This window comes from Syzygium oleosum, unplaced genomic scaffold, assembly GCF_021117445.2.
Source record: "Syzygium oleosum isolate NSW1041296 unplaced genomic scaffold, Sole_v2.1 Sole_v2.03, whole genome shotgun sequence".
NCBI lineage: Eukaryota > Viridiplantae > Streptophyta > Magnoliopsida > Myrtales > Myrtaceae > Syzygium > Syzygium oleosum.
Genome location: NW_026607487.1, coordinates 7,151,057 through 7,178,593, shown reverse-complemented (window position 1 = coordinate 7,178,593; position 27,537 = coordinate 7,151,057). Strand labels below are relative to the sequence as shown.

The 27,537-nt window shown below is 38.3% G+C and overlaps 2 protein-coding genes across 2 annotated transcripts; both read right to left on the bottom strand.

Moving 5' to 3' along the window:
• LOC115687437 (WAT1-related protein At5g40240-like) lies at positions 1 to 2,602 on the bottom strand. The gene is made up of 7 exons (XM_030613003.2): positions 2,373 to 2,602; positions 2,196 to 2,261; positions 1,932 to 2,045; positions 1,193 to 1,439; positions 944 to 1,102; positions 705 to 856; positions 1 to 241 (listed from the first exon to the last, which is right to left on the bottom strand). The coding sequence occupies exons 1-7, from the start codon at positions 2,558 to 2,560 to the stop codon at positions 82 to 84; spliced, it is 1,086 nt and encodes a 361-aa protein (XP_030468863.2). The 5' UTR covers positions 2,561 to 2,602; the 3' UTR covers positions 1 to 81.
• An 8,568-nt stretch (positions 2,603 to 11,170) lies between these two features.
• LOC115687438 (WAT1-related protein At4g15540-like) lies at positions 11,171 to 14,306 on the bottom strand. The gene is made up of 7 exons (XM_030613004.2): positions 14,077 to 14,306; positions 13,900 to 13,965; positions 13,636 to 13,749; positions 12,885 to 13,128; positions 12,631 to 12,789; positions 12,388 to 12,539; positions 11,171 to 11,491 (listed from the first exon to the last, which is right to left on the bottom strand). Exons 1-7 carry the CDS (start codon positions 14,262 to 14,264, stop codon positions 11,332 to 11,334), a joined length of 1,083 nt encoding a protein of 360 aa, XP_030468864.2. The 5' UTR covers positions 14,265 to 14,306; the 3' UTR covers positions 11,171 to 11,331.
• Positions 14,307 to 27,537: the final 13,231 nt, after the last annotated feature.

The window sequence follows — 27,537 nt, the reverse complement described above, 5'->3', positions numbered from 1 at the left end:
TTCAAAAGACGAGAGGGTACGTCTTATGAATATGTAGAAATCTTTGTCATTTTCCTTCTTTTTTTATGTTGCCAAGAATATTTAATCGCTCCAAGCTTTGTCTTGGAGCAAAGGAATCTCGTGGCTGGAGGTCGCCAAGCTCCCCCCAACCCCGCTTCCCTCGATCGTCTTCTCTTCCTCTTTGGACTTTCCCCACACCACCCCGTAGAATCCCATCACAATCACAATCGCTCCTATTAAGCTGCACAAAACCCAAAAGTGATGAACAGAGAGGCAAGTAAAGGACTGATCGGATAATTTTTTTATAATACTTTTGCTTATTCAATGCATGAAAATAATTCTACTAAATGACTTGTTCTTGTCAAGTGACACGAGATATACCCTCACCAGGTAGAACTCATTTTCCTACCCTATGTTGTTTATTTATGTATGTTTGTAATACTAAAATTCTGGTTTCCTAACAGAGAGACTCTGGCAAATCTTCAGAGTTGAGCATAACCATTTGGTTTTAACAAGTTAAGATGTAGAGCAAGGCGATTTTATATTTTAAAAACATCTGTCCATATGCTTGAGATGAGCTCACGAAGGAGCTTTTTCTCTGATGGACGCATCTTTCTTAGTTTCTAGTAATCAACTAGGTTCTTGATTAAAGAGTAAGATGGGGTTTGGGCATTTCGATAGAGAAGAAGAGGGAGTACTTGTACCTTCCAAGGTATAACATCTCCCCTAGAAATATGAACCCCAATCCAATAGCAAATACAATTCCCAAGGGCTTGAACATCGAGACATAAACGGGTCCAATTTTCTTCAGGCACCATGTACACAATGTGAGTCTGAAGACGCCAGCAACCAAAGCCTGCATACACATTAAGCTGACTTTCATCTTCGAACTTGAAGTCGGACCAAAATCTAGGCTGTAGGAGTTGTGATGCTACATGCTTACTGAGTATAAAATAGCGATTAAACCCACATCGACTTTTAGGATCCATGAATGAGGTTCTCTCACTGTAACGAAGGACAATAACCCGGAAAGAATAGTAAAAAAGAACATTGAATAGAACATTATGTTCAGCACCACAGGGTAATCTTTGAGGATAATTGCCTGCAAGATTCGAGAATTGTTTACTCTTCAAGTCTTCTTTCGGGTCGTTTTAGTGTCAATCACATTCTAAGTAGGGATATTGGGACTAACCTGTACGATGTACCATACTGATGTCAAGAAAGCTTCGAACGCGAGGAGAAACCCACCAAGGATCCAATTCGATTGTCGCGAGAGAAGAAAAAGAAGCTGACGAGATTGGACAGACGAAGGAGGCGAAGGTGAGCGGAGAATCGGTGGACCCTTGTAAAGAGTGACTAGGAATGCACCAAGGATTGATGCGATGGTTCCCACAAGCTTGGCTTGGCTGCTCGAGCTTTTCCAATTCACTTTCTCCATCCTAAATTTTTAATTCCATCAACAAATCAAAGAACAAAATAAGTTTATCTCGTAATCATTGTCACCGACATATTGTGCACTGCCGTTTTCTGTCTTTCCTATGAATGTGCTTCTGCCCACTTGCTGACGCACCGGACTTTCTTGAATCTGTCCCATTTCGGGGATTTATTCATATTTGCAGAGCAACCTTATTTTAGGAATTGGAGGGATCCAGCATCATCAGACATAAAGTTATTCAACAATTCATGATCTCTGAGATTAAAAGGACAGATTTTAGCGGTAGCAAAGTGAATCTCTCCGGGCCTGGTTGAAACAGGAACTGCGGGTTTTGCTTTAGGTCAGACCGATGAAAGGCACTCACAACTCTAAGCTGAACCTATGTAAAATCAACCCCCCATCATCAAATAAGCACACCAGCATCTGCTTCTCTCATTTTTTCAAACGAAGGTTCTTCAAGTGCACTTCAGATAGCGAGAAAGAAGAGACAGAGAACCTTGAAATAATGGCGAGAATGAAAGTGAAAGCTGGGACGAGGTTCATCATGGCCATGCACAGAACTGGGGAGCTGTAATCGATGCCGACATACCCGCCCATCTGTGCTGCGAATCTGCATCATCCAAATTACTCAAAAACTCGCTTTGTTTCTCGTCTGAAACTCTCAGCAATCGGTGGAGACCTTTTGCTTCAAAAGAATTCCAAGAAAAGCAAATTCAAAGTCTGCAAATTCATTTGAAATGAAGAAACTTCAATCACTCACCCAACCAGAGCGAGCAAGAAGATCTTGCGAAGGACAGAGAAAGTGAGAGGAGGAGACGACCCTGACCTGCCAAGCAGAGCAAACAAGCAAGACGAGGACTTCAGACCGTTTTCCCCTCTCTTTTCCCCCATAAACCTGACATTGTTAGAGTTAGGGAGGGGTAGACTGAGCACAAACCTGCGAGAGATGATGAAGGGACATGGGAGGAGGACGAGAGAGGAGAGGGCATTACAGTAAAAGACCATGGTGCACTTGTTTATACCATCGGACATGGCCATTTTCAACACCACCATGTTGCTCGCTTGAGCCAGAACCACCATTATCATCCCCACAAACGGCAGTGATCCCCTCGCTCTCCCCTCCATCTCTCTCTCTCTCTCTCTCTCTCTCTCTGAGTTCAAGATTAGTACAGAATTTCAATGATAATGATGATTAAAGTATGTATAATAGATGTGGAATACAAATATTTCGCCCCAAAGAGCGGAGGCGAGCTTGATTGATGTGGCTTTTATCAGCTTATAATATATTAAGTGTGTATAATTGCCACTACAGGATGATAGTGCTAAATATAGTTCTTCTGCTTTGTTTTTTTGAGCAGGCCCCATCGTTCAGGCCAATCCAAAATTGGGTTGTTTCTAGTTCATTATTACCATATTGCCTTTAGGGTCGTTCAAATGGGTGGGTCGGGTAGAAAATGATCCGATCCAATTCAACTTATTCAACTCGTTTTGATTCATTTATATGCAATACAAATTCAGTGACCCCCACGTGATCTGTACACAACCCACACCCAACCTCATCAACATTACTAAAGTACATAAATATTTAAAAATAAGAACTTCTATGCTATGCATATGGTGTGTAAAAGATAAAAAAATTTTAGTAAATTTATAAGGTTCCAAATAAGTTTGCGAATTTTTCTTTATTGCAAATCTTTTGAGTTTCACAATGAAGTTTCCAACATCTCTTAAAATAACTAAGTCAATAAATATTGACACTTAAAATCATAAATTTTCATGATTTTCCAAGGCATGAAAGATCATAAATTTTTTACTATTTTTCAATTTTGAAAAAAGAAGAAGATTATAAGTAGAAGATAAAACTAGAAAATAAGTTGCCCCACACTCGCAAACCCGTAACCTAAACCTGAAGACAAGTGAAGGGGGTGCTGGTGGGTTGGGCCTTAGACCCATTTGTATTAGCACTTATACAAACAGGGCTCTGTTGAACTTTTCTCGAACGTGCACATTTAAAGATCAAAATAGTTTTCTAAACTTAAAACGTTGCATATTATTTCTCTCTTTCAAAGAAGAATAGTTTATTTTAATTTATAGAGTTAGAAAATGAAAAGACATGAATTGAAGAGTTATGAATGAAAGGACATGAACGGACATGTCTATTGAAGACAATTAAAAATGTTGCAGAAAATTGAAAGGAATGAACTAAAGAGTCATGTCATTTAAAGACAATTGAAATGATTGCAAAAAACTAAAAGGAAATGAACTGAACAGACATGTTATTTAAAGAGAATTAAAATTGCTACAGAAAACTCCCTCCAGTAGAATTTGATAGGACAGTTCCTGCAGTGTCACGGGTTCTATTTTACTCAGTTTTGTTGAACCATTAATAACCCATAATTACAACAATCCCCCATATTAATGGATAAATAAAACATTTTTTACTTGAAGAAATCTAAGTGTGAATATGGAAATATACTGCATCAAGATAGGTAGCTTTCGCTTTGAACCTTCTCTAGCAAGAGCATATCTGACTTACTTAACTAGTCAATGAACTAAGCATTGAATCATCAGTTGTTAGTGTAAGCTTAGAAATTAGACCTCACACAAATTATCTTCGATTAAGATTGGTTCTCAGTTGTGTTAATTCTTTTTGTCCTGAACCTCTCGGGATTCGTGCGTGATTTAGAAAATTTAGCTTTTAAAGATTTCATAGAGTTGACCAAATCCATGCATATAGGTGCATTCGTATCAAAGGTATCTTATCATACCGTACTAGGATGTTTTATTCCAAGTTATAGGAATCATTAAACGCATAGTGTACCCTTTAAATGTTGTATGATGCACCGTAACATCATAGGAATGTGAGACAGTGTTCACACTAGAGTTTCCAAAATTTATGTTGTCCTACTAAACATAGTCCATGGAATCTCCAATCGCTAGGTTAGATTTTCACTTCTAAACCTCTTTATTGATCTAAGGGTTTAACCACAATCCTTTAGATGCATAGTTTACCTGCTCTCTTGACAAAGCTTTTTTTAGCGGATCCACAATGTTTTCCTATGACTTCACAAAATCTAAAAAAATTATTCCATTTGAGAACATTTTTCTGACGGTATTATGTCTATGATGAATGTGTCTAGATTTATCGTTATATATTACCTTATGTGCTCTTGCAGTCACTACTTGATTGTCACAGTGAATACTTACTGCAGGCACAGATTTTAGCCACAATGGAACATCCTCTAAGAAGTGTCGAAGCCACTCTGATTATTTAGCAATTTTATCCAAAGCAATAAACTCATATTCCTAGAACGTGCTATTAAAGTTTGCTTTGAGGATTCACACGATACTGTAGCACCTCCTAGCGTGAACACATATCCGTTAGTCGATTTCGATTCATCAAAATCCGATCACTATAGTCCCTCTAAAACATCTGGATATTTGCCATATTGCAAAATATAGTCTTTGGTATTTTTCAAATAACCTAACACTTTCAATAGAGCATTTCAATGCTCGTTAGTAGGATTACCTATATATCTGCTCAGTTTTCCTATTGAGTATGCAATATCCGGTCTCGTACAATTCATGATGTACATGATGCTGTCGATTTCTTGAAAGTACTCTATCTGCTTTATACTATTTTTAGTATTCTTTCTTAAAGTCAGGTGTGGAAGAAAATGATTATTTGCATCTTTAATGCCAAATCATTTAAACCTCTCGATTACTTTTCAATATATTGAAATTATTTTAAACCTAGACCATCATAATTTTCTTAGAATTTTGATGCCGAGTATAACATCCGAAACACCTAAGTCTTTATTTCAGAGTTCTTGTTAGAACATTCTTGGTGATTTTGATAACCTTAAAGTTATCTCCAAGAATCAGCAAGTCATTTGACGTGAATTTAATATACACATATTTGTCACACTCATTTGTTCTATACCCATTTTGGATCATCACACGGTCAGACTTTTCATGCCATTGTTTAGGAACTTGTTTCCATACAATAATTTGACAAAAATTTGTGTTTTTGTCCTTTGACCTTGAATCCTTCAAGTTGTACCATTAGCATGGATTTTCACATTTTTAGATTTGTGAATAAAAAATCTATATACACTGTTATGTTGATCATAACCGATGAATATGCAATCCACTGTTTTAGGTCCCAACTGAGTTTGTTTAGGAGGAGGAATTGCCACCTTGGCTAGGCATCCCTACAATTTCAAAATTTGTAGGTTGGTAACCTTGTTAGTCAATACGACTCAGCCTATTGGCCATGGCAGGCCTGAGCAGTACCAATCCGTTGTCCTACTACTATTGAGAGCGGGAGGTTTTCGCCCTTGAGCCCTCTGCTCTAGTGCACATGAGGTCCAAGCCTTCGCCCAAACCACATGAACCAACTCCTGGCTTGGAATGGGTGGGCTAGCAAAGAGCCATGACAAGTCCGGCCCAATGGATCCGGGCCCATGTTCCACCTTGTTGCCCCACTAGGGTTACAAGCTCACGCAACTAAGCTCGGCGGCAAAGTTTGTTGAACAATTCCTCCATAAACAGAACCATATGCCATTTGGCCTGTACTATTTTGGAAACTAGTCCCGGCCTCCGGGTATATTAGCCGTGCGACTTGTACCCGTACCACCATAAATGGTCTATGTCCGCAGGCCTGCAGCATTTATTGCCACAAAACTAGTCCTTGAGGTTTTGAACCTCTCTAACGGTAGCGATCGAATCGACCATAGGAACATCTCCGAAGACATCCCGGACATTATTGGGTACTTGATTATTATCAGCCATCTCAATTTTCTAATAAACCCAACAAAAAGACTTTATAATCTTCTTAAGGTTTTAGGATATGTAACCCAATCTATTTGTTGTAATTAGTAATGAAACTAATGAAAAATAATGACTCTAAGAAAGCAATAACAAATTAACTTTAGCAAATGCAGTCATTGGATGGAGTGAATGGGTTAATGCCTAACATTGTGCTTGACATCGACCAGGAAAGTCCGTAGGCCATCTTCTTTTAGAAATGTAGTCTCAGAAACAAGGAAAGGCTTTGAGCGCGAGAGTTCCTTCGCCTGGTGACGAGGCAAAGACGTGTGCGGAGCCTCCATGGACTCTCGGTTGAAGTTTCATTGGCTGACCGCCACATTCATTTGACTTTGCCTTGCATCATGTGGGAAAAAACCAAACGGATTGGAATAGAATTAAATAGGAGGTGAGGTATGGATTACCGAATCTCTTTAAGGCAATTAGTTCCTGCCAACAGTGCTTTGTAGCTTTAGGAACTATGCCCCCAAGATATAACACATCAAACCCGTTTATATTAGCACTCATGCAACTACGACTTAGTCGAACTTTTGTGGAATCGGCACACTTAAAGATTGAAACAGACCCACCCATGGGTAGCTCAGTTGGTTAGGGCGTACTTGGGATTGTGTGATTAGGCGCACTGGTCCCAGGTTCGATTCTCCAGCTGAGCACTTGTGATTTAAGTGGGGCCAGCACTGGGTTCTTTGTATTTAGTCTCTCCGAGGAATAGTCGAGTGTACGCGCAATGTTCTGGCAAGATACCTCGGTTACCAAAAAAAAAAAAGATTGAAATGCAGTTTCTAAATTCATAACATTGTATATTATTCTTCTCTTTCAAAGAAGAATAGTTGATTTTAATTTATAGAGTTAGAAAATGAAAAGACATGAATTGAAGAGTTATGAATGAAAGGACATGAACGGACATGTCTATTGAAGACAATTAAAAATGTTGCAGAAAATTGAAAGGAATGAACTAAAGAGACATGTCATTTAAAGACAATTGAAATGATTGCAAAAAACTAAAAGGAAATGAACTGAACAGACATGTTATTTAAAGAGAATTAAAATTGCTACAGAAAACTCCCTCCAGTAGAATTTGATAGGACAGTTCCTGCAGTGTCACGGGTTCTATTTTACTCAGTTTTGTTGAACCATTAATAACCCATAATTACAACAATCCCCCATATTAATGGATAAATAAAACATTTTTTACTTGAAGAAATCTAAGTGTGAATATGGAAATATACTGCATCAAGATAGGTAGCTTTCACTTTAAATCTTCTTTAGTAAGAGCATATCTGACTTACTTAACTAGTCAATGAACTAAGCATTGAATCATCAGTTGTTAGTGTAAGCTTAGAAATTAGACCTCACACAAATTATCTTTGATTAAGATTGGTTCTCAGTCGTGTTAATTCTTTTTGTCCTGAACCTCTCGGGATTCATGCGTGATTTAGAAAATTTAGCTTTTAAAGATTTTCATAGAGTTGACCAAATCCATGCATATAGGTGCATTCGTATCAAAGGTATCTTATCATACCGTACTAGGATGTTTTATTCCAAGTTATAGGAATCATTAAACGTTACCTATATATCTGCTCAGTTTTCCTATTGAGTATGCAATATCCGGTCTCGTACAATTCATGATGTACATGATGCTATCGATTTCTTGAAAGTACTCTATCTGCTTTATACTATTTTTAGTATTCTTTCTTAAAGTTAGGTGTGGAAGAAAATGATTATTTGCATCTTTAATGCCAAATCATTTAAACCTCTCGATTACTTTTCAATATATTGAAATTATTTTAAACCTAGACCATCATAATTTTCTTAGAATTTTGATGCCGAGTATGACATCCGAAACACCTAAGTCTTTATTTCAGAGTTCTTGTTAGAACATTCTTGGTGATTTTGATAACCTTAAAGTTATCTCCAAGAATCAGCAAGTCATTTGACGTGAATTTAATATACACATATTTGTCACACTCATTTGTTCTATACCCATTTTGGATCATCACACGGTCAGACTTTTCATGCCATTGTTTAGGAACTTGTTTCCATACAATAATTTGACAAAAATTTGTGTTTTTGTCCTTTGACCTTGAATCCTTCAAGTTGTACCATTAGCATGGATTTTCACATTTTTAGATTTGTGAATAAAAAATCTATATACGCTGTTATGTTGATCATAACCGATGAATATGCAATCCACTATTTTACGTCCCAACTGAGTTTGTTTAGGAGGAGGAATCGCCACCTTGGCTAGGCACCCCTACAATTTCAAAATTTGTAGGTTGGTAACCTTGTTAGTTCAATAGGACTCAGCCTATTGGCCATGGCAGGCCTGAGCAGTACCAACCCGTTGTCCTACTACTATTGAGAGCAGGAGGTTTTCGCCCTTGAGCCCTCTGCTCTAGTGCACATGAGGTCCAAGCCTTTGCCCAAACCACATGAACCAACTCCTGGCTTGGAATGGGTGGGCTAGCAAAGAGACACGACAAGTCCGGCCCAATGGATCCGGGCCCATGTTCCACCTTGTTTGCCACACTAGGGTTACAAGCTCACGCAACTAAGCTCGGCGGCAAAGTTTGTTGAACAATTCCTCCATAAATAGAACCATATGCCATTTGGCCTGTACTATTTTGGAAACTAGTCCCGGCCTCCGGGCATATTAGCCCTGCGACTTGTACCCGTACCACCATAAATGGTCTATGTCCGTAGGCCTGCAGCATTTACTGCCACAAAACTAGTCCCTGAGGTTTTGAACCTCTCTAACAGTAGCGATCGAATCGACCATAGGAACATCTCCGAAGACATCCCGGACATTATTGGGTACTTGATTATTATCAACCATCTCAATTTTCTAATAAACCCAACAAAAAGACTTTATAATCTTCTTAAGGTTTTAGGATATGTAACCCAATCTATTTGTCGTAATTAGTAATGAAACTAATAAAAAATAATGACTCTAAGAAAGCAATAACAAATTAACTTTAGCAAATGCAGTCATTGGATGGAGTGAATGGGTTAATGCCTAACATTGTGCTTGACATCGACCAGGAAAGTCCCTAGGCCATCTTCTTTTAGAAATGTAGTCTCAGAAACAAGGAAAGGCTTTGAGCGCGAGAGTTCCTTCGCCTGGTGACGAGGCAAAGACGTGTGCGGAGCCTCCATGGACTCTCGGTTGAAGTTTCATTGGCTGACCGCCACATTCATTTGACTTTGCCTTGCATCACGTGGGAAAAAACCGAACGGATTGGAATAGAATTAAATAGGAGGTGAGGTATGGATTACGAATCTCTTTAAGGCAATTAGTTCCCGCCAACAGTGCTTTGTAGATTTAGGAACTATGCCTCCAAGATACAACACATCAAACCCGTTTATATTAGCACTCATGCAACCAGGACTTAGCCGAACTTTTGTGGAATTGGCACACTTAAAGATTGAAACAGTTTCTAAATTCATAACATTGTATATTATTCTTCTCTTTCAAAGAAGAATAGTTGATTTTAATTTATAAGTTAGAAAATGAAATGACATGAGCTGAAGAGTCACGAATGAAAGGACATGAACATGCATATATAGACAATTAAATTGCGGCAAAAAACTGAAAGGATATGAACTTAAGAGACATGTCATTTAAAGAAAATGAAAAACTTTTGGAAAAAACTCCCTACAATAGAATTTGGAAGGACAATTCCCGGAGCGCCACGGTTTCTATTTTGCTCACTTTTGTTGAACCATTGATAACCCATAATTACAATAATCTCCCACGTTAATGGAACAACAAAACATTTTTTACTCAAAGAAATCTAAGTGTGCTTGGGAAGTACACTGCATCAAGATAGGTAGCTTTCGCTTTGAACCTTCTTTAGTGAAAACCTATCGAACTTACTTAACTAATCGATAAACTAAGCATTGAATCGCCAATTGTTAGTGTAAGCCAAGACAATATACCTCACATAGAGTATGGCCGATTCAAAAAGTTCTCAGATGTGTTCATTCGTTAGGACTTGAACCTCTTGGAATGCATGCGTACTTTAGAAAATCATATGTATTTTGTCGTAATTCAATGTAGAATGCCATAATGGGTCATTAATGATCAAGTCTCAAATTGTAACACAAGTCATTTTGTCATACTAACAACCATTTTTGTAGTAACATGATATATTTAATATATAGATCAATCAACTTATCCACGACCGTCAGATCAACTTATCAGCACCACACTAAGCACCATTGCCTGTCCTTTTCCCTCTCTCTTGCACAAAAGCGAGCTCTAATGAGAGCTCGATGGCATGTAAGATACGATTAGAGCTCTTGGCTTGAGCTATGAATTGAACTTGACCACGTGAGTTGAATATAAAGCTTGCCATCACTGCGAGCTTGAGCAATGCATAGAGTGGCGAGCTCGTGGCCATTGGTGAGCTCTATCCTAAGCTTGAGCTCCATTCCCCAATCGTGGTCAGGTCAACCTTGATTTGGGCTATCATGGAGGTCGGGACCATCACCGACCTTCGATCTAAGGACCGCAATAGCCTTGGGGCGAGGGAGCGTGGGAGAAGCGGGCGGTGCTTAATAGGGATGGAGGGTGTTGTGCAGAGACTAGCCATCAAAGATGATGACACTACTCGGGGTGACAACAGCTAAGGCGGGCGACGGCATCTAAGAGGGTGGGGCGAAAAGAGAGAAAAGAGAAGGAGAAAAGAGAGAGAGATACTAGTCTTTTGAATTTTTTTTAAAAATGGGTTAGACTAATAAGAATAATCTAGGAAGAAAATTGCAATTTAACCAAAAAAAACGAATAAGATTACTAAGTAGAAGATACAAGTTGAAATCTAGTAACAAAATCGACGTCGAGGTGCATAATGTAGGTTTTCAAAAGTGGGTCTACACATTGATGTGTGTGCACTAATGTAAGACTGGCAGTCGAATTTCTCCAAATTCTTCATTTTTCCAGCAATGCTCCTCTGTTGGCTCGTCGAAATATTCAACTCGAGTTCATTTCAAAAAGACAAAAGGGAACAACTTATGAATATGTACGAATCCTTGTCTTTTTCCCTTTGTTTTTTTGCCAATAATATCTACACACTTGAAGTTTGGTTTTGGAGCAAAGGAATCTTATGGCTGGAGGATGCCAAGCTCCCGTCAACGCCACTGCCCTCCATCGTCTTATCTTCCTCTTTAGACTTGCCCCACATTGCCGCGTAGAATCCCATCACAATCACAATTGCTCCAATTAAGCTGCCATAACCCAAAAGAGACAAAGAAAGAGGCAAGTAATGGACCAATTAGATATTTAAAAATTGCTTCAGCACAATATAAGAAATGATCTCTCCAATTCATAAATGGTTGGGAGTACATGTTCTCATCATCTTCTGCAAAATCAAGTACCACCACGAAGACATCCATAAACTACTCTACAATAGTTCTTAGAAGATAACCCGCCTCAATTTAGGTTTAGTAGCACATCCCAATAGGGGACGGCCATACTTATTGAATTTATCTCTCTCAACTTGGATGTCATGAGGCGGGTCTTGGAAAGTTTTCCTATAAGAAAGAGGGACTCGCAAATCCACCGGACGTAGAGCGCGAATCGCAGGGCTGAACCCAAATACATACCCACCATGCAAGTAGACATATTTGTAACAAAACCTTCTTAAAAAAGGTCTAAAAAGCATTGATCTTTTTCTCTAGCAACAGGCTCAACGTGGTAGCATCTTCCTTTGTAACGATTAGCTTGTAGGCCCATCCGTCCACATAATTGTCCATGTATCAATTCTACTAAATGACATGTCCACATCGAGTGATGTAAGACATTCTCTTAGAATTACCACATAATTGTCGTAGAACACATTTTTCTACCTTGTTTTGTACATTTATGTGCTTGTAACGAGTGGAACTCTGATTTCTTAATAAAGAGCATAATCATTTGGCTTAGAAATTTAAAATGAAAAGTAAGGCGACTTATACTTTTGTATGTTAAGAATATCTGTTGATATGCTTGAGATGAGCTCATGAAGGATCTCTTTTCTCTTGTGAACACATCTTTCTCAATTTCTTTAAATCAACTAGATTCTTGATTATAGAAAAAGATGGGGGTAAAGGCAATCCAGTAGAGAAGAAGAGAGTACTTGTACCTTCCAAGGTGTAACATTTCTCCAAGAAATATGAACCCCAATCCAACAGCAAATACAATTCCCAAGGGCTTGAACATGGAGACATAAACAGGTCCAGTTCTCTTCACGCACCATACGCCCAGTGTGGATCCACAGGCAGTAGCAACCACAGCCTACATATACAAATATCAAAATGACTTCCATTTTGAATCTCAAAATCGGACCAAAACCTTGACTTTACAAATTAAGACATTACATGCTTACCGAGTATAAAATAGCGATCAAACCCACATCGACTTTCAGAAACCATGACTGTGGTTCTCTCACTGTAATAAAGGACAATAGCCCGGAAAGAATTGTCAAAAAGAACATTACGTAGAACATTATGTTCAACACCACGGGGTAATCCTTGAGGATAAATGCCTGCAAGATTTGAGATTCTTTTACTTGTCAAGTCTTCTTTCGTTTCGCTTCAGTGTCATTCTAATCTAAAAAAATGTTAGGACATTAGTGCCAACCTGTAGAATGTACGATGATGATAACAAGAAAGCTTGGGCCACGAGGAGAAACCCGCCAAGGATCCAATTCGATTGTCGCGAGAGAATGAAAAGAAGGCGACGAGGTTGGACAGATGGAGGCAAAGGTGAGAGGAGAATCGGTGGACCCTTGTAGAGAGTGACTACGAATGCACCAAGAATTGATGTAATGGTTCCCACAAGCTTAGCTTGGCTGCTTGAGCTTTTCCAATTCACTTTCTCCGTCCTGAATTTTCAATTCCATGAGCAAATCAAAGGATTAAATAAGTTTATCTCGTAATCATTGACATCGACAGATTGCGCATTGCGCATTGCGCACCGCTGTCTTTTGTCTTTCCTACGAATGTGCTGCCTCCACTTGCTGAAGCACCGGACTTTCTTGATTTTGTCCCATTTCGGGGATTCATTCATATTTGCAGAGCAGCTCTTATTTTAGGAATTGGAGGGATCCAGAATCATCAGATTAAAGTTAAAGAACTGTTCATAATCTTTGAGTTTAAAAGGACAGATTTAAGTGGTAGCAAAGTGAATCTCTCCGGGCCTGGTTGAAACATGAACTGTGGGTTTTGCTTTAGGTCAGACTTGAAAAAAGGCACTCACGACTCTAAGCTGAACCTATGTAAAAGCAACCCCCCCATCATCCGATTAGCACACCATCATCTGCTTCTCTCATTTTTTCAAATGAAGGTTCGTTAAGTGCACTTCAGATAACGAGAAAGAAGAAACAAAGAACCTCAAAATAATGGCGAGAATGAAAGTGAAAGCTGGGATGAGGTTCATCATGGCCGTGCCCAGAACAGGGGAGCTGTAGTCGATGCCGACATACCCGCACATCTGTGCTGCGAATCTGCATCATCCAAATTACTCGAATAATTCACTTTGTTTTTGTATGAAACTCTCAGCAGTCGATTGAGACCTTTTGCTTCACAAAAGTTTCAAGAAAAGCGAATCCCAAGTCTGCAGATTCACGTGAAATGAAGAAACTTCGCTCACTCACCCAAGCAGAGCCAGCAAGAAGATCTTGCAAAGGACAGAGAAAGTGAGTGGAGGACACGACCCTGACCTGCCAAACAGAGCAAACAAGCAAGACAAGAACTTCAAACCGTTTTCCCCTCTCTTTATATCCATAAACCTGACATTAATGGAGTTGACGAGTGATAGACAGAGCACAAACCTGCGAGAGATAATGAAGGGACAAGGGAGGAGAACGAGAGAGGACAGGGCGTTACAGTAAAAGACCATGGTGCACTTGTTGATCCCATCGGACATGGCCATCTTCAACACCACCATGTTGCTCGCTTGAGACAGAACCACCATTATCATCCCCACAAACGGCAGTGAACCCCTCGCTCTCCCCTCCATCTCTCTCTCTCTCTCTCTCTCTCTCTCTCTCTCAGTTCTGGGGTTAATATTTAAAGGACACTGAGGTTTCCCACGTTTTGCGGGACCGCCATTTATTTGATTCTTCTGCAGGACTTTAAAAAAGAACGGGGGCGAGTTGGATTGATGTGGTCCTTCTGAGTTCATATTATATTAGTATTAGAGATGTATAATTGCTATTCATAATGAAGATGAGAATGATACCGTTTCCTCAGCAGGAGCCTTCGTTTAGGCCAAATCCAAAATACGGCTGTCTTTAGTTCATTATTGGTCTGCATCTGTGAGCAGAGATTGTAAGGGAAAAATCAATCAATCGAAAGGAAGAATGAAGTCTGACTTTGAGGCGTGATGATACTATTTTTAAGAAATTAATTGCTTATTAGTGATTACTGACAAAAATCCTTCATGATACAAAAAAGTCTCAAGCGAGAATACTATATAACAATTATAGTATTTCTCTAAGAACTCTCAAAAGGAAACAATCGAAATCAATGGATGTATATATTTAAAAAGAAACAAAAATGGAAGTTGTTCTATTGAACAGAAACATTGAGTAATTAATAGTGAAAAACATGTTTGAACAATACAACCTTTCAAAGGTTGTAAGAGCGCCTAACGGCAGAAATAATGAAATTCGAAAATAAATGTTATTTTATAATTATTAATTTGAACTTTAATAAATATAAAAAATAATCATCGTTGATTAGTGCCGAATTTGTTCCATGTGCGTGCCTAATAATTGCGCAATCGCACTCGGCTATAGTAAGTCCAGCCCGCTAAGCCTATCATCTTCATTCAAAAGAATAGAAGACTTTCACTTATAAATTGGCTCACACACTCCCATCTATCCTATGCCTTCCAACGGAGATCAGTTTAGGTTTCAAACAGATCTTGCCTAGGAACCTGAAAATTCCGGGAAAAAATCTACTTCTCTTGTCCACTCTTTTTCCAGCACACTTATATGAAAGATATTTTTTTCGGGTACACGTACACTAGGCTGCGGTGCAAGATGCATTAATTGTGATGTACAAATTTAGATCCGTAATTCACAACACCATCTTTATGCACGACACGATACGTAGTTAAATAGATTTGACTCTGGCATATAATGTTAACGTAACTAATGGGTCAACTCATTCAAGATACAACCAAAATTGTGTGCGACGCAAGCTAACCTGCTTTGCCCGTTTATACACGAATTAACACTTTTCAATTAACGAGTTAACGTGTTACTTTTTGCGCTCTTGACTTAGGTGAAGGCCTACAACACCAACATCAATTCTTTTGATGCTAAAGAGCTAGATAGTTTCGAGTAAACTTGTAGTATCAACAAAGTTTTGACAGGCTGCTTAAGACTTTTGTGCTTCAGGTCATCTTCATTTACCTCCTTTTGTTATTGTACTTCAAATTAGAAATGACAAGATTTTCTGGGTTTATTTTTGAGAATCCATCCGGTCACCAAACTCCTTATGCAGTCTTTATAATCTTCTCTTCGTGTCGGTCCTCGACAACCATAACAGAAGTGATGACTTACACTGTGTAATGACTATTGTTATGGTAAATGAGATGGGAGTGATACTTGTACTGTGAATTCCCCATTGAGATGCCAAACAAAGTTTCCCTCCTGCCCTACCTGGACATGAATCATGGCTAACAGTTTCGAATGTGATTATGTGGTCGGTAGCACGTGATTCATGTACTAATGGTTTGCTTTAATGGTTGATCAATGACAACTGTGATGATAGTTCAAGCTCCTAGTTGCCGTCCATCGCTTTCCTGTCACAGGCGGAAATGTGGGGATGCTCTTGGTCTATGCGTCCTCTGCCTCGTTCCACATATTCAAAAGAGACAGTTAAGCAATCTAGTACATCGTACATGCATAGGTATTGTCGGAATTTGACACTCAAAGCGAAAAGAAGGGCATTATATACTTCCACATTTGTGTTCTCTACCGCATTTTTTCGCACTTAGAAATTAGGAACATTTTCATCTAAGAATGGCATTCTCACCTCAAACATCACTTTAAGCAAGAAGATCGGTTTTTCTAAACTTACCCGACATGTGATCCGACTTGGAATCTCTTACGCCTAAATTTCATCTCGATCATCAATAGGCATTTACAAGACGACCCAAATAAGCCTCACTCACCGTATCTAAGCAATTCTTTTTGACAAGGAAATTCTTCACTAAAGTAGCATTTAAGTGATTGGCAACTCTTTAAAATTACTACAATTCATGTATTTATCCAGAGGAAAATTTCTTACAATTGATTATTAGTAAATTGCTCAATTTCATAAAGTTTTTAAAAAAATCACATGCGAATTTACTTTTTAATATCCATATATTGTGAAAGTTTCAAGTGTTTTCGATTAAGAAAGAGTCAAAATATCTCCGTGCTAAAATTACATTAAGCAAAAAAATAAGTATCGGTCTATCCAAACATGCCTATATTTTTACCGATCTCAAATTTTTATTGCCAAAAGTAGAAAAGGAGAAAGTATGCTGTAAATATTCTCACTTGATGGGCTTACGACAACATATAGTACTCTTAATAAGTTAACCATCCATTGACCACACGATAGAGAGAGTATGAACAGATACTCATGCAAATGGATTAGATATGTGATAGATGATGGCCAGTTAAGTGGGTTGACTAGCTTCTTCTATATTTTATTTCAAAGGACATATACAAAATGAGATATATCTAATACATTGAATCTCAAAAGAATAAAGTACCCTTTCAATCATATTCCCAACTATTTTATCTTTTCTTTCATGTAATTAAGTTTTTTTTTTTTGCTTTTAATTTCACCGTCTACGTTGTATATACTTTTTGCATACCCAATAATTCTCAAGATGACACAACAAATCACAATAAATCACGATATACAACTTGGTCTCAATACGAAATTAGCACGTTTAAATTTATATCAATTGTATTGAAAAATTACGTATATTATGTACTTATAGTTAACTCTTTGTAAATATGTGGTACTTTCCAAAACAATATTAGGTAGTTTACCTCAACATAAAATTAGAGACGTCGGGTTGATAGTGAAAACCATGTTTGCATCTTGGAAAAATGTATAGTTAATCATTTTCATTTCGACCTGTATATCCAGAATATTTAATGTAAATATGTAGATTAAGATAGTGGCAGATCATATACATCTTACATTACTTATGAATTATGTAATCATATCATACTCAATTTACGTGCAAATTAGTCTTTTTCTATTTTGTTTACATATGGCTGATACCTCTTAACTTCGAAATGACAAAGGATGGATTTTGCCTTAAAAACAAGGCTATTGTTACATCTAATATGTGATTTATGAATTTTGGTTGAGTACGTAATGTTACTCTTTATTGAATAAACAATACCCTGAGTATTAGGATGTATTCTTTTAAGATAAAACAGGGACAATAGAACTGTCAGCAAAAACATATTCACTCATTTAATAATATCAAGAAATAAGTCATAATGATCTCTTCTTATTAAATACTAGATGTAGATAGCCCATGGAAAATGGATATAGATAGGAATTTTTTATTTATATATCTCAATTTCAAGTCATTTTTAAAAGATTATTTTGATTTAAATGAACTTATAAGCCAAAAAGCTAATTTGGTGCCGAAGACACGAGTCAACAACTAATTACTAGATGGAGATTGACGAGAGCATTTTTCATGGTCTCCAAAATGAAAAAACTTTTGTATAGATTTAGTATATAGGTAACATAGTGGACAAAAATCAAATTGTAAATTTGTATAGAAATTTGTGTTTTTTACTGGTTATTGGCGTGGGGTTAAAAAATTTTGGGATTATGATTATATTGATCTTAGAGATATGCAAATTTGCTCAAAATGATGTTGATTAGGCTATGTCATATGATTGAAAGGAGAACTACAATGAGGAGCGAGTTCTGAATGTTCCCTATGTGGGTCGACCTTGATCACATGGATGAGGACAATGGGGCGGAGCTTTACAGACTGGTGGCGGAGTTGCGCGACCGTGGCGGTGGAAGGAGTTGGGGAATGGCGACCGTGGGAGTTGCAGATGGCAAGAACCGGAAAAAAGAAAGAGGCGCAGCTGGCCAAAGAATGTAGCGGAAAGGGAACGTATTTTTAATTAAGGTGTGGAGGGTACCGCGCAGAGACGAGCCACCAGAGATGATGGCTCGGACAGAGGAGGCGACCATGATGATTGAGGGTGACAAGTGGACGACGGTTGAGGTGGGCGATGGCAGCTGAGAGGGTGGGGCGAAGAGAAAGAAAAGAGGAGAGGAAAGAGGAAGAGATTTTAGAGTTTTATTTATAGAAGAGAACGACAAATTGACAAAAAAGCGGATAAAGATTATAAGCGTAATAGGCAAGTTGAAATCTAGTAACAAAATCCGAGATGCAGAATATAGGTTTTCCAAAGCAGGCACACGCATAAATTTATGTGCAGCAAAATGCATACGGCAATCGAAATTTGTCCCTATGTTGGGATTTCCACATCTAATTCACATTGGAATATTCAACTGGAATTCATTTCAAAAGACAAGGGGGTACGTCTTATGAATATGTACAAATCTTTGTCACTTTCCTCTCTCTTTTTTATGTTGCCAAGAATATCTACACGCTTGAAGCTTTGCTTTGGAGCAAAGGAATCTTATAGCTGGAGGATGCCAAGGTCCCCCCAACGCCTTTGTCCTCCGTCGTCTCCCCCTCCTTGGACGTTCCCCCCACTACCGCGTAGAATCCCATCACAATCACAATAGCTCCAATCAAGCTGCACAAAGCCCAACAAAGAAAAACAAGGCGAGTTAACTAAAAATAATCCTATTAAATGACATGTCCACATCAATCGAGACAAGATATTATATAAGATGACCACATTGTCTGTTGAACTCAGAGGCGCAGCTTTGATATTATTTGTTGAGTAAGACACGTAAGGCTTATTTAAAGAAAACACAAGCTCTTTTCATTAGAAACACGCTTGCTCTAAGGAGGGCTCTTGCCAATTTATAGGCCTAAGCAGGTGGTTCTACCTCGTCTAATAACATCAAGATATTTCTAGCTAGAGATATATCGTAAATATTTCTGGAGAAATATATCCTTAGATATTTATATACTTTTCTTAAAGTATCTTTTAACAATATATCTAGATATTTAGGTAGTCTAGAAATATTTAGAACTCTTAAGAGAAGAGAGGAGGTACAATTCTTCAACACTCCCCCTCTCCGATTATTTTTCTCTCAATGTGGATCAAGCCATGATGCCAAATTGCTTCTTCAAACTCCTTAGCTGTCTTATCAACTTCTTTCTTTAACCTATGTTATTGCTTCTTGTGTCGCCTGTTTCTTGTGCTTACTTCAGATATTTGAGATAATGCCCTAATTAACATTGTCTTCTCGACTTCAATTACCTTTGTGGTTATGACTTTCAACTGGGCTTTATGAAGCTCGAACTTTAGCAACGCCCTGCACTTCGGTCTCTTTTTCCTTCATCCCACATAACCCGGCATTCCTACTTTGCAATTCTTTTGTAAGAGTTTTAAGATCGCAGCTCGTGTGGCCAAGCCTTCATTTGCGATTTCATTTGGTGCTTAAACCGATTCACTTACATCTGAAGCACTTCAATATAGACATCTTCGTCCTTCTTCTCATAGGGCTGCTTCTCCACGCCCTTTCATCAATCCTTGCACCACGAGATGTAAGTTGGAGATGGCCTCATTTTCTCAAAGCATCCTTTCTTTTTCTCCTTGTTGTCTTTCCCAGTTTGACCAATTGGGAATGTCAGAATGGACTTGAATTCCTTAAACTTCCGCAACTTCTTAAGCTCACACCGAAGCTTCTCATGCTCTCTTTCTTTGGCCTTGAGCTCCTCCTCCTTCTGCCCCAGCATTTTACCCATCTCCTTCATCTTCGCATTCGTCTTCTGCATCTCTTACAGCCCTTTCCAAGGCTGCTCGTTGGCGCCACCACTTGCTTCTTCAAGTTTGTCCTCGGCTTGCTCTTCTCCGAGGACATGACAAAGGCTGTCGCATCATCTGACTTGATATAGGAGGAGGCTGCGAACTCTTCTTATTCCTTTATTATAGTGGCCACTTGGAAATCCCACTCTCCACTGTCGTTCTCCTTCAAGGTAGAGGCTGCGGCATTTCCTTCTATGAGCCTAAATAGATAGACTCTGGCAAAGCGTCCTACTTTACTGCACATGCAGCACCATTCGTTATGCCTTTTATCTTCGCTGTCATCCCTGTCACTATCTCGATTAGCTAGCTCCCCCTGGCTGAGCGCTCCTCGCTTCTAGTCACCTCAACCGGTCTCTATGACCTCTCCTCTATTTTCTATCTCTATTACCAGTCTCTTAAACCCCCTTGTATTACTAAAGAGGGCACTTTTATCATCCTTCGACGAGGCCTTAGACAATTGTCTATCTAAAGACTCTTGGTTGGCCAATATATTCTCCTACTTGGTAAGAGTTGGATCTTTAGCCCATCCACGAGTAGCCATAACAATACGTACCATTATACTCTAGCTATAACCCATGAATGATAATTCTTCTGATCCTAGTCTTAAAGATGACATTTTGAGGATCCAACTTGGAAATTTCTTCACAAATATATTTAACTTTGGAAAGATATTGGCTCACCGTCATATCCTGTTGCGACGCCAACAACAGCTCATTCTCCAACCATCGTAGTTTGGCATCGTTTGCGTAGTGAATAGTGCTACCAAGGCGTCCCATACCTCCTTCGGGGTCCTCGCGCTCTTGATATGCTGTAACAAGTCATCTTCTATTGTAATAGCAAGAATGTAGAGTCTTACCAGACTTCCACTTCCTCCGCTCTTCATCATTCTTGAGTAATATGGTATTGTGGCCGCCAACGATATCCCACAAATCTTGACCCAACAAGTAAAATTGCACGAGGGCACTCCAATTATTATAATTGGAGTTTGGAGTTGTTGAGCATCTTGACTCTAGTTGCCGAACTCAAGAAATTTGCCATCGTGATTTGATATAATGCCCGACACTATACCAATTAATCTCGGTCCCAGATCAACCGATCACAGTCCCTAACTGATTCCGATGCAGCTCTGCTACCAAATGTTGAGTAAGACACACAAGGCTCACTTATAGAAACACAAGTTCTTTTCATTAGAGGCACTCTCTGACAATATCGATTAGGAGAACTTCTTACACATACTTATGAGTGCCAAGCAGACTCTCACACACTGGGCCAAGCTCGCTCACACCACACTTGCTCTAATGAGAGCTCTTGCAAATTTATAGGCCTAAGCATATGGTTCTACCTCCTATAATATTTACATATTTCTAAATAAATACGTTCCCTAGATATTTCTAGCTAGAAGAATGTCCTAGATACTTCTCGCGAATTATCTCCCTAGATATTTTTATCTCTCTCTAGATATTAATAGAGAAATGTATTCCTATATATCTATACCCTTCTTAAAATATTTGTCAACAAAATATTTAGATATTTAGGTAACCTAGAAATATCTAAAATTCTTGAGAGAAGAGAGGAGGTGCAATTCTTCAATATAATCCTCGTACAGCTCATTTTCCTAGCTTGTTTTGTTCATTTATGTAATGCTTCTAACAACCAAAACTGCGATTTTTTGTCAGAGAGACCTTGGCAAATCTTTAGACTCGAGCGTAACCATTTTTGTATAAAAAGTTAAACTGAAGAGCAAGCACATTTATATTTTATATCTGAAGAATATCTGTTGCTGTGCTTGAGATGAGCTCATGAAGGAGCTTTTTCTTTGATGAACACGTCTTTCTTAGTTTCTTTTAATCAACTAGATTCTTGATTATAGAGTAAGATGGGGTAATGGGCATCTCAATAGAAAAGAAGAGAGAGTATTTGTACCTTCCGAGGTGTAACATCTCGCCTAGAAATATGAACCCCAATCCAACCGCAAATACAATTCCAAGGCTTGAACATGGAGACATAAACCGGTCCAATTTTCTTCAGGCACCATGTACACAATGTGAGTCTGAAGACGCCAGCAACTAGAGCCTGCATATACAATATTAATTTGACCTTTATGTTCAACCTCGAAGTCAGACCAATATCTATACGTTAGAAGTCGTTATGTTACACGTGTATCGAGTATAAAATAGCAATCAGACCTACATCGACTTTCAGAATCCATAATTGTGGTTCTCTCACTGTAATGAAGGCCAATAGCCCGGAAAGAATAGTCGAAAAAAACGTTGAATAGAACATTAAATTCAGCACCACGGGATAATCTTTGAGGATAAATGCCTGCAAGATTCGAGATATGTTTACTTATCAATTCTTCTTTCGTTTCATTTTAGTTTCATTCATATTCTAAGTAAGGGTGTCAGTGCTCACCTGTCCAATGTACACTAATGATATCAAGAAAGCTTCGGCCGCAAGGAGAAACCCGCCAAGGATCCAATTCGATTGTCGTGAGAGAAGAAAAAGAAGGTGGCGAGGTTGGACAGAAGAAGGAGACGAAAGTGAACGGAGAATCGGTGGACCCTTGTAGAGAGTGACTACGAATGCACCAAGAATTGATGCGATGGTTCCCACAAGCTTAGCTTGGCTGCTTGAGCTTTTCCAATTCACTTTCTCCATCCTAATTTTCAATTCAATTATTGAAAAATAATTTAAGTGCACTTCTGTCTCGTCTTCGCTATGAATGTGCAGCCTCCACTGGACGAAGCCCTGGAGTTACTTGATTTTGTCCCATTCCAGGGACTTATTCATTTGCAAAGCATCTCTCATTTTAGGAATTTTAGGGGTCCAGCATCAGCAGAGATAAAGTAATAGAACTATTAATAATCTCCGAGATTGAAAGGACACATGCACAGAAAAGAGAAAGTTAATCTCTACTGGCCTGGTTGAAACAGGAACTTTGGATTTTTTATAAAAAGCACTCACAACTTTGAGCTGAACCCATGTAAAATCATTCCTCCATCATCGAACACGCCATCTTTTGCTTCTCTCAATTTTTCAAATGAAAGTTCTTTAAGTGCACTCCAGATGACGAGAAAGAAGAAAGAAAGAACCTGGAAATAATGGCGAGAATGAAAGTGAAAGCTGGGATGAGGTTCATCATGGCCATGGCCAGAACAGGGGAGCTGTAATCGATGCCGATGTACCCACACATCTGTGCTGCGAATCTGCAACATCCATATTACTCAAAAATGCACTTTGATTTTCGTAAGAAACTCTCAGCAGTCGATTGAGAACTTTTGCTTCAAAAGAATTCCAAGAGAAGCGAATCCCAAGTCTGCAAATTCATGTGAAATGAAGAAACTTCACTCACTCACTCACCCAACCAGAGCGAGCAAGAAGATCTTGCGAAGGACAGAGAAAGTGAGGGGAGTACACGACCCTGACCTGCCAAACAGAGCAACCAAGCAAGACCAGGACTTCAAACCGTTTCCATTTTTCTTTTCCCCCATAAACCTGACATTAATGGAGTTAGCGAGTGATAGACAGAGCACAAACCTACGAGAGATGACGAAGGGACAAGGGAGGAGAGAGAATCACAGTAGAAGACCATGGTGTACTTGTTGATCCCATCGGACAGGGCCATTTTCATTACCACCATGTTGCCCGCTTGAGCCAGAACCACCATTATCATCCCCACAAACGGCAGTGAACCCCTCTCTCTCTCTCTCTCTCTCTCTCTCTCTCTCGCTCAGTTCTTGGGTTAATATTTGGAGGACACTGAGTAGTATATTAGATATGTATAGTTGCTATTCATAATGAAGATACAAATGAAATTGATATAATAACAAATATAGTTCTGCTGCTTTTATTTTGCTTTGTTCCTCAGCTGGAGCCTTCGTTTAGGCCAAATCCAAAACAGAGTTGTTTCTAGTTCATTATTGGTCTGCATACATTTCAAAAAGATCCGCCCGATCATATCTACAAAGTATCTTGCCAGGGAACCTGAAAATTCCGGGAAAATCTACTTCTATCTCTTTCCCATTGTTGTGCCAGCACAGTTCTTTAAGAAAGAATTTTTGTGGTGCCTGAGCATCAGGCTGCGCTTCGAGGATACGTCAATTGTGCTGTACAATGTTAGATCCATAATTCACAACACTATCCGTATACACGACACGAATCGTACTTAAATAGGTTTGACTTTGGTATAGACGGTTTAATGTCATAAATGGGTCAACTAGTTCAAGATGCAACAAAAAATGTGTTTAATGCGAGTTGACTCGCTTCACCCGTTTAGACACGAATTAACATTTTTAAATTAACGAGTTAATGTGTTACCTTTTTAAACGATATCATTAGACACGTTTTGATGTGTTTAATACTTGAGTAATTACCATTTTGTTCTACTAGCACATCAAGTAACACCAACTTAATTTGACTATTGATAATGAAAATAAAAGATGTTCACGGGAAAAAAAAATATTCACTTGATAGAGTAAAATTTTCCTAGGAGTGATATATAGTTGTCGACACATAAATTTTTCGCCTAAAAAATTACATTATGATGGAGATCAAATCAGTCGATATCGTCGGAATTTGACCCTCAAGCAAAAACAGGTATTATATGTGTTAATTAAAATATATCTCGAGTTTGAGTCCGAAGCGAAAATTTAATTTAAAAAAAAAAAGAATCCTAAGTTTCAAAAATTAGCTTTTTGAACGTGAGTTGGAGTCTTGGCCCACTGCAAAAGAAAAGTCCAATTGTGTCAGAAAAATGAAGGAAACACTACTTCAAGACTTCAAGCAGGGGCCAAAGAAAAGTCAAAAGAGAAAAGTGCAAACTTTGACTGGCTGACCGAATAACATTTCCTAATCCATATTGACGTGGCCTTCTGAACGTGTTTTTCGTTTGGCTATAAATATATTCAGTAGGCACTTTGGGCGGTGGTTGTTGATGAATACGTGAAGTTATTCTTGAAGCGTCGCTTGTGTGCGAGTGCTTGGCGGTTGGCAATCTTCGTGGTTTTGTTCGTAGAATTACACCAAGAGTTTAAGTATTTGTAGTGATTAAATCTTGCGGTAAAATTTGTGTATAATTTTTTCGTGAGATTGAGAGATTATTTCGTGAGGAATTATGAGGCTAAATACTGCGTGAGTTATTGGACGTAATTGGGGTTTGGAAAATACTTAGAGTATTTGAGTGACTCGAGTATGGTTCTATTGTATCGCTTGATCTATAGTGGAATTCTGTACTGCTCTCCCCGTGGACATAGGTCACTACGACCGAACTACGTAAATCCGGTGTTCGATTTATTTTCTTATTCTATCTATTTTATTGATCGCTTGGCTTCCGCAACAATATACTTCCACATTTTTGTTCTCTACTGCATTTTTTCACACTTAGAAATTAGAAACATTTTCATCTAAGAACAACATTCTTATATCTAACATATTTAGGTAAGATGATGAGTTTTTCTAAACCTACCTAATATGTGATCCGACTTCGAATCTTTTATGCCTAACTTTTATCTCGATCCTCAAAAGGTTTGGTATGGGCATCTATAAGACGACCCAAATAAGCCTCACTCATGGGTATTCAAGCAATTCTTCCTAGGAGTGAGCGGTTTTAGGTTCCGTACAGGTTCCACCTGAAATCTAGAACCTACCCGCCATGTATATCTTGGAACCTGGAACCTACCCTGTCACAGGTTTCAAGGTCGGTTCCAAGGTCTATCCAGGTCCACTTGTATTATGAATTGAACGATTACAATGAAGTATCATCTTTAATGATCACCATTTGCTATTGCAATCCACTCATCACAACTTATATTTAAACACACGAAGAATATGAATCATTAACAAAGTAAAAGTCTTGATCATAAATGAAAACTTAGAGTAGTGGTTCCAGATTATACACTCGTTATCGAACGCCATGGAATACCATAGGATCTCACGAAAATATAGACCAAGAAAAACACAAAAACGTGTTTCAGGTTCCAGATATCAATTTCCACCTACGTAGAACCTAGAACTTACTCGTCGAAACAAGTTCTCCAATTTTTGGAACCTGGAACCTACTCAGCATACATTGGAACCTGGAACCAATACGTTCTCACTAGTCCGGTTCTCGCGGTTCAGGTTCTATTATGGCACCATGCTCACCCCTAATTCTTCCTCTTACTTATGTTAACTGAGAGAGAGAGAGAGAGAGAGAGAGAGAGAGAGAGAGAGAGAGAGAGGTTAACAAAAGATGGGCCCACCAAGAGAGGTTAGAAAAACAATGAATTAAATTGGTAAACTTCTTATTATTGTTTTATTATTCAAACTAAAAAAAAAATACACGTAAATTTACATATCAATATTTGTATATTGTGAAAGTTTCAAGTTTTTTGGGCTAACAAAAAGTCAAAATGTGCCTGGCAAGATTTAAATTAAGCAGAGAAATAATTATCAGTCTATCTAGACATGCCCATATTTTTGCCAATCTCAATTTTTTATTGCCAAAAGTAGAGAGAGTTAGAAAAGAAAGTATGTTGACCATCCATCGACCACATGATAGAGAGAGTATCATAAGAACAGATGCTCAGGCAAATGGATTAGGTAAGCGATAGATGAATGCCAATTAAGTGGGTTAACTAGCTTCTTCTATTTTTTATTTCAAAGGACATATAAAAAGGGAGATATATATCTAATACATTGGATCTAGATGTACATGAAAGAGAATGTACTCTTTAACTTTAAATTCTACTCCTAACTAATTTATTTTTTATTTCCATAAATAATGTAATTACATTTTTTTTCTTTTTATTCGATCATTTACGTCACATATACTTTAGTGCATACCTTATAATTCTCAACATGACGAAACAAATCACAATACATCATGACAATACAACTTGATCTTTATATAAAGTTAGCATGTTTATATCTATATCAATTTAATTCACGTAAAAGATTACATATTTTATATAACTTAAAGTTTAACTCTTTGTAATGGTGCGGTAGTATCCAACACAAGATTAGATAGTTTATCAACATATAATTTGTGAAGTTGGGTTGATTGTGAATACCATGTTATCAACACAATCGCTCAAATCTTTTGAATATAGGTTTTCCAAAGTGGGCGTACACATTAATTTGTGTGCACCAGAATGCATATGGCAGTCCAAATTTGTCCCTATATTAGCATTTCTAGATCTAATTCACGTTGGAATATGCATCTCGAATTCATTTTAAAAGACAAGAGGGTACGCCTTATGAATTTGTACAAATTTTTTATTTTTCCTCTCTTTTTTTTAATGTTTCCAAGAACAT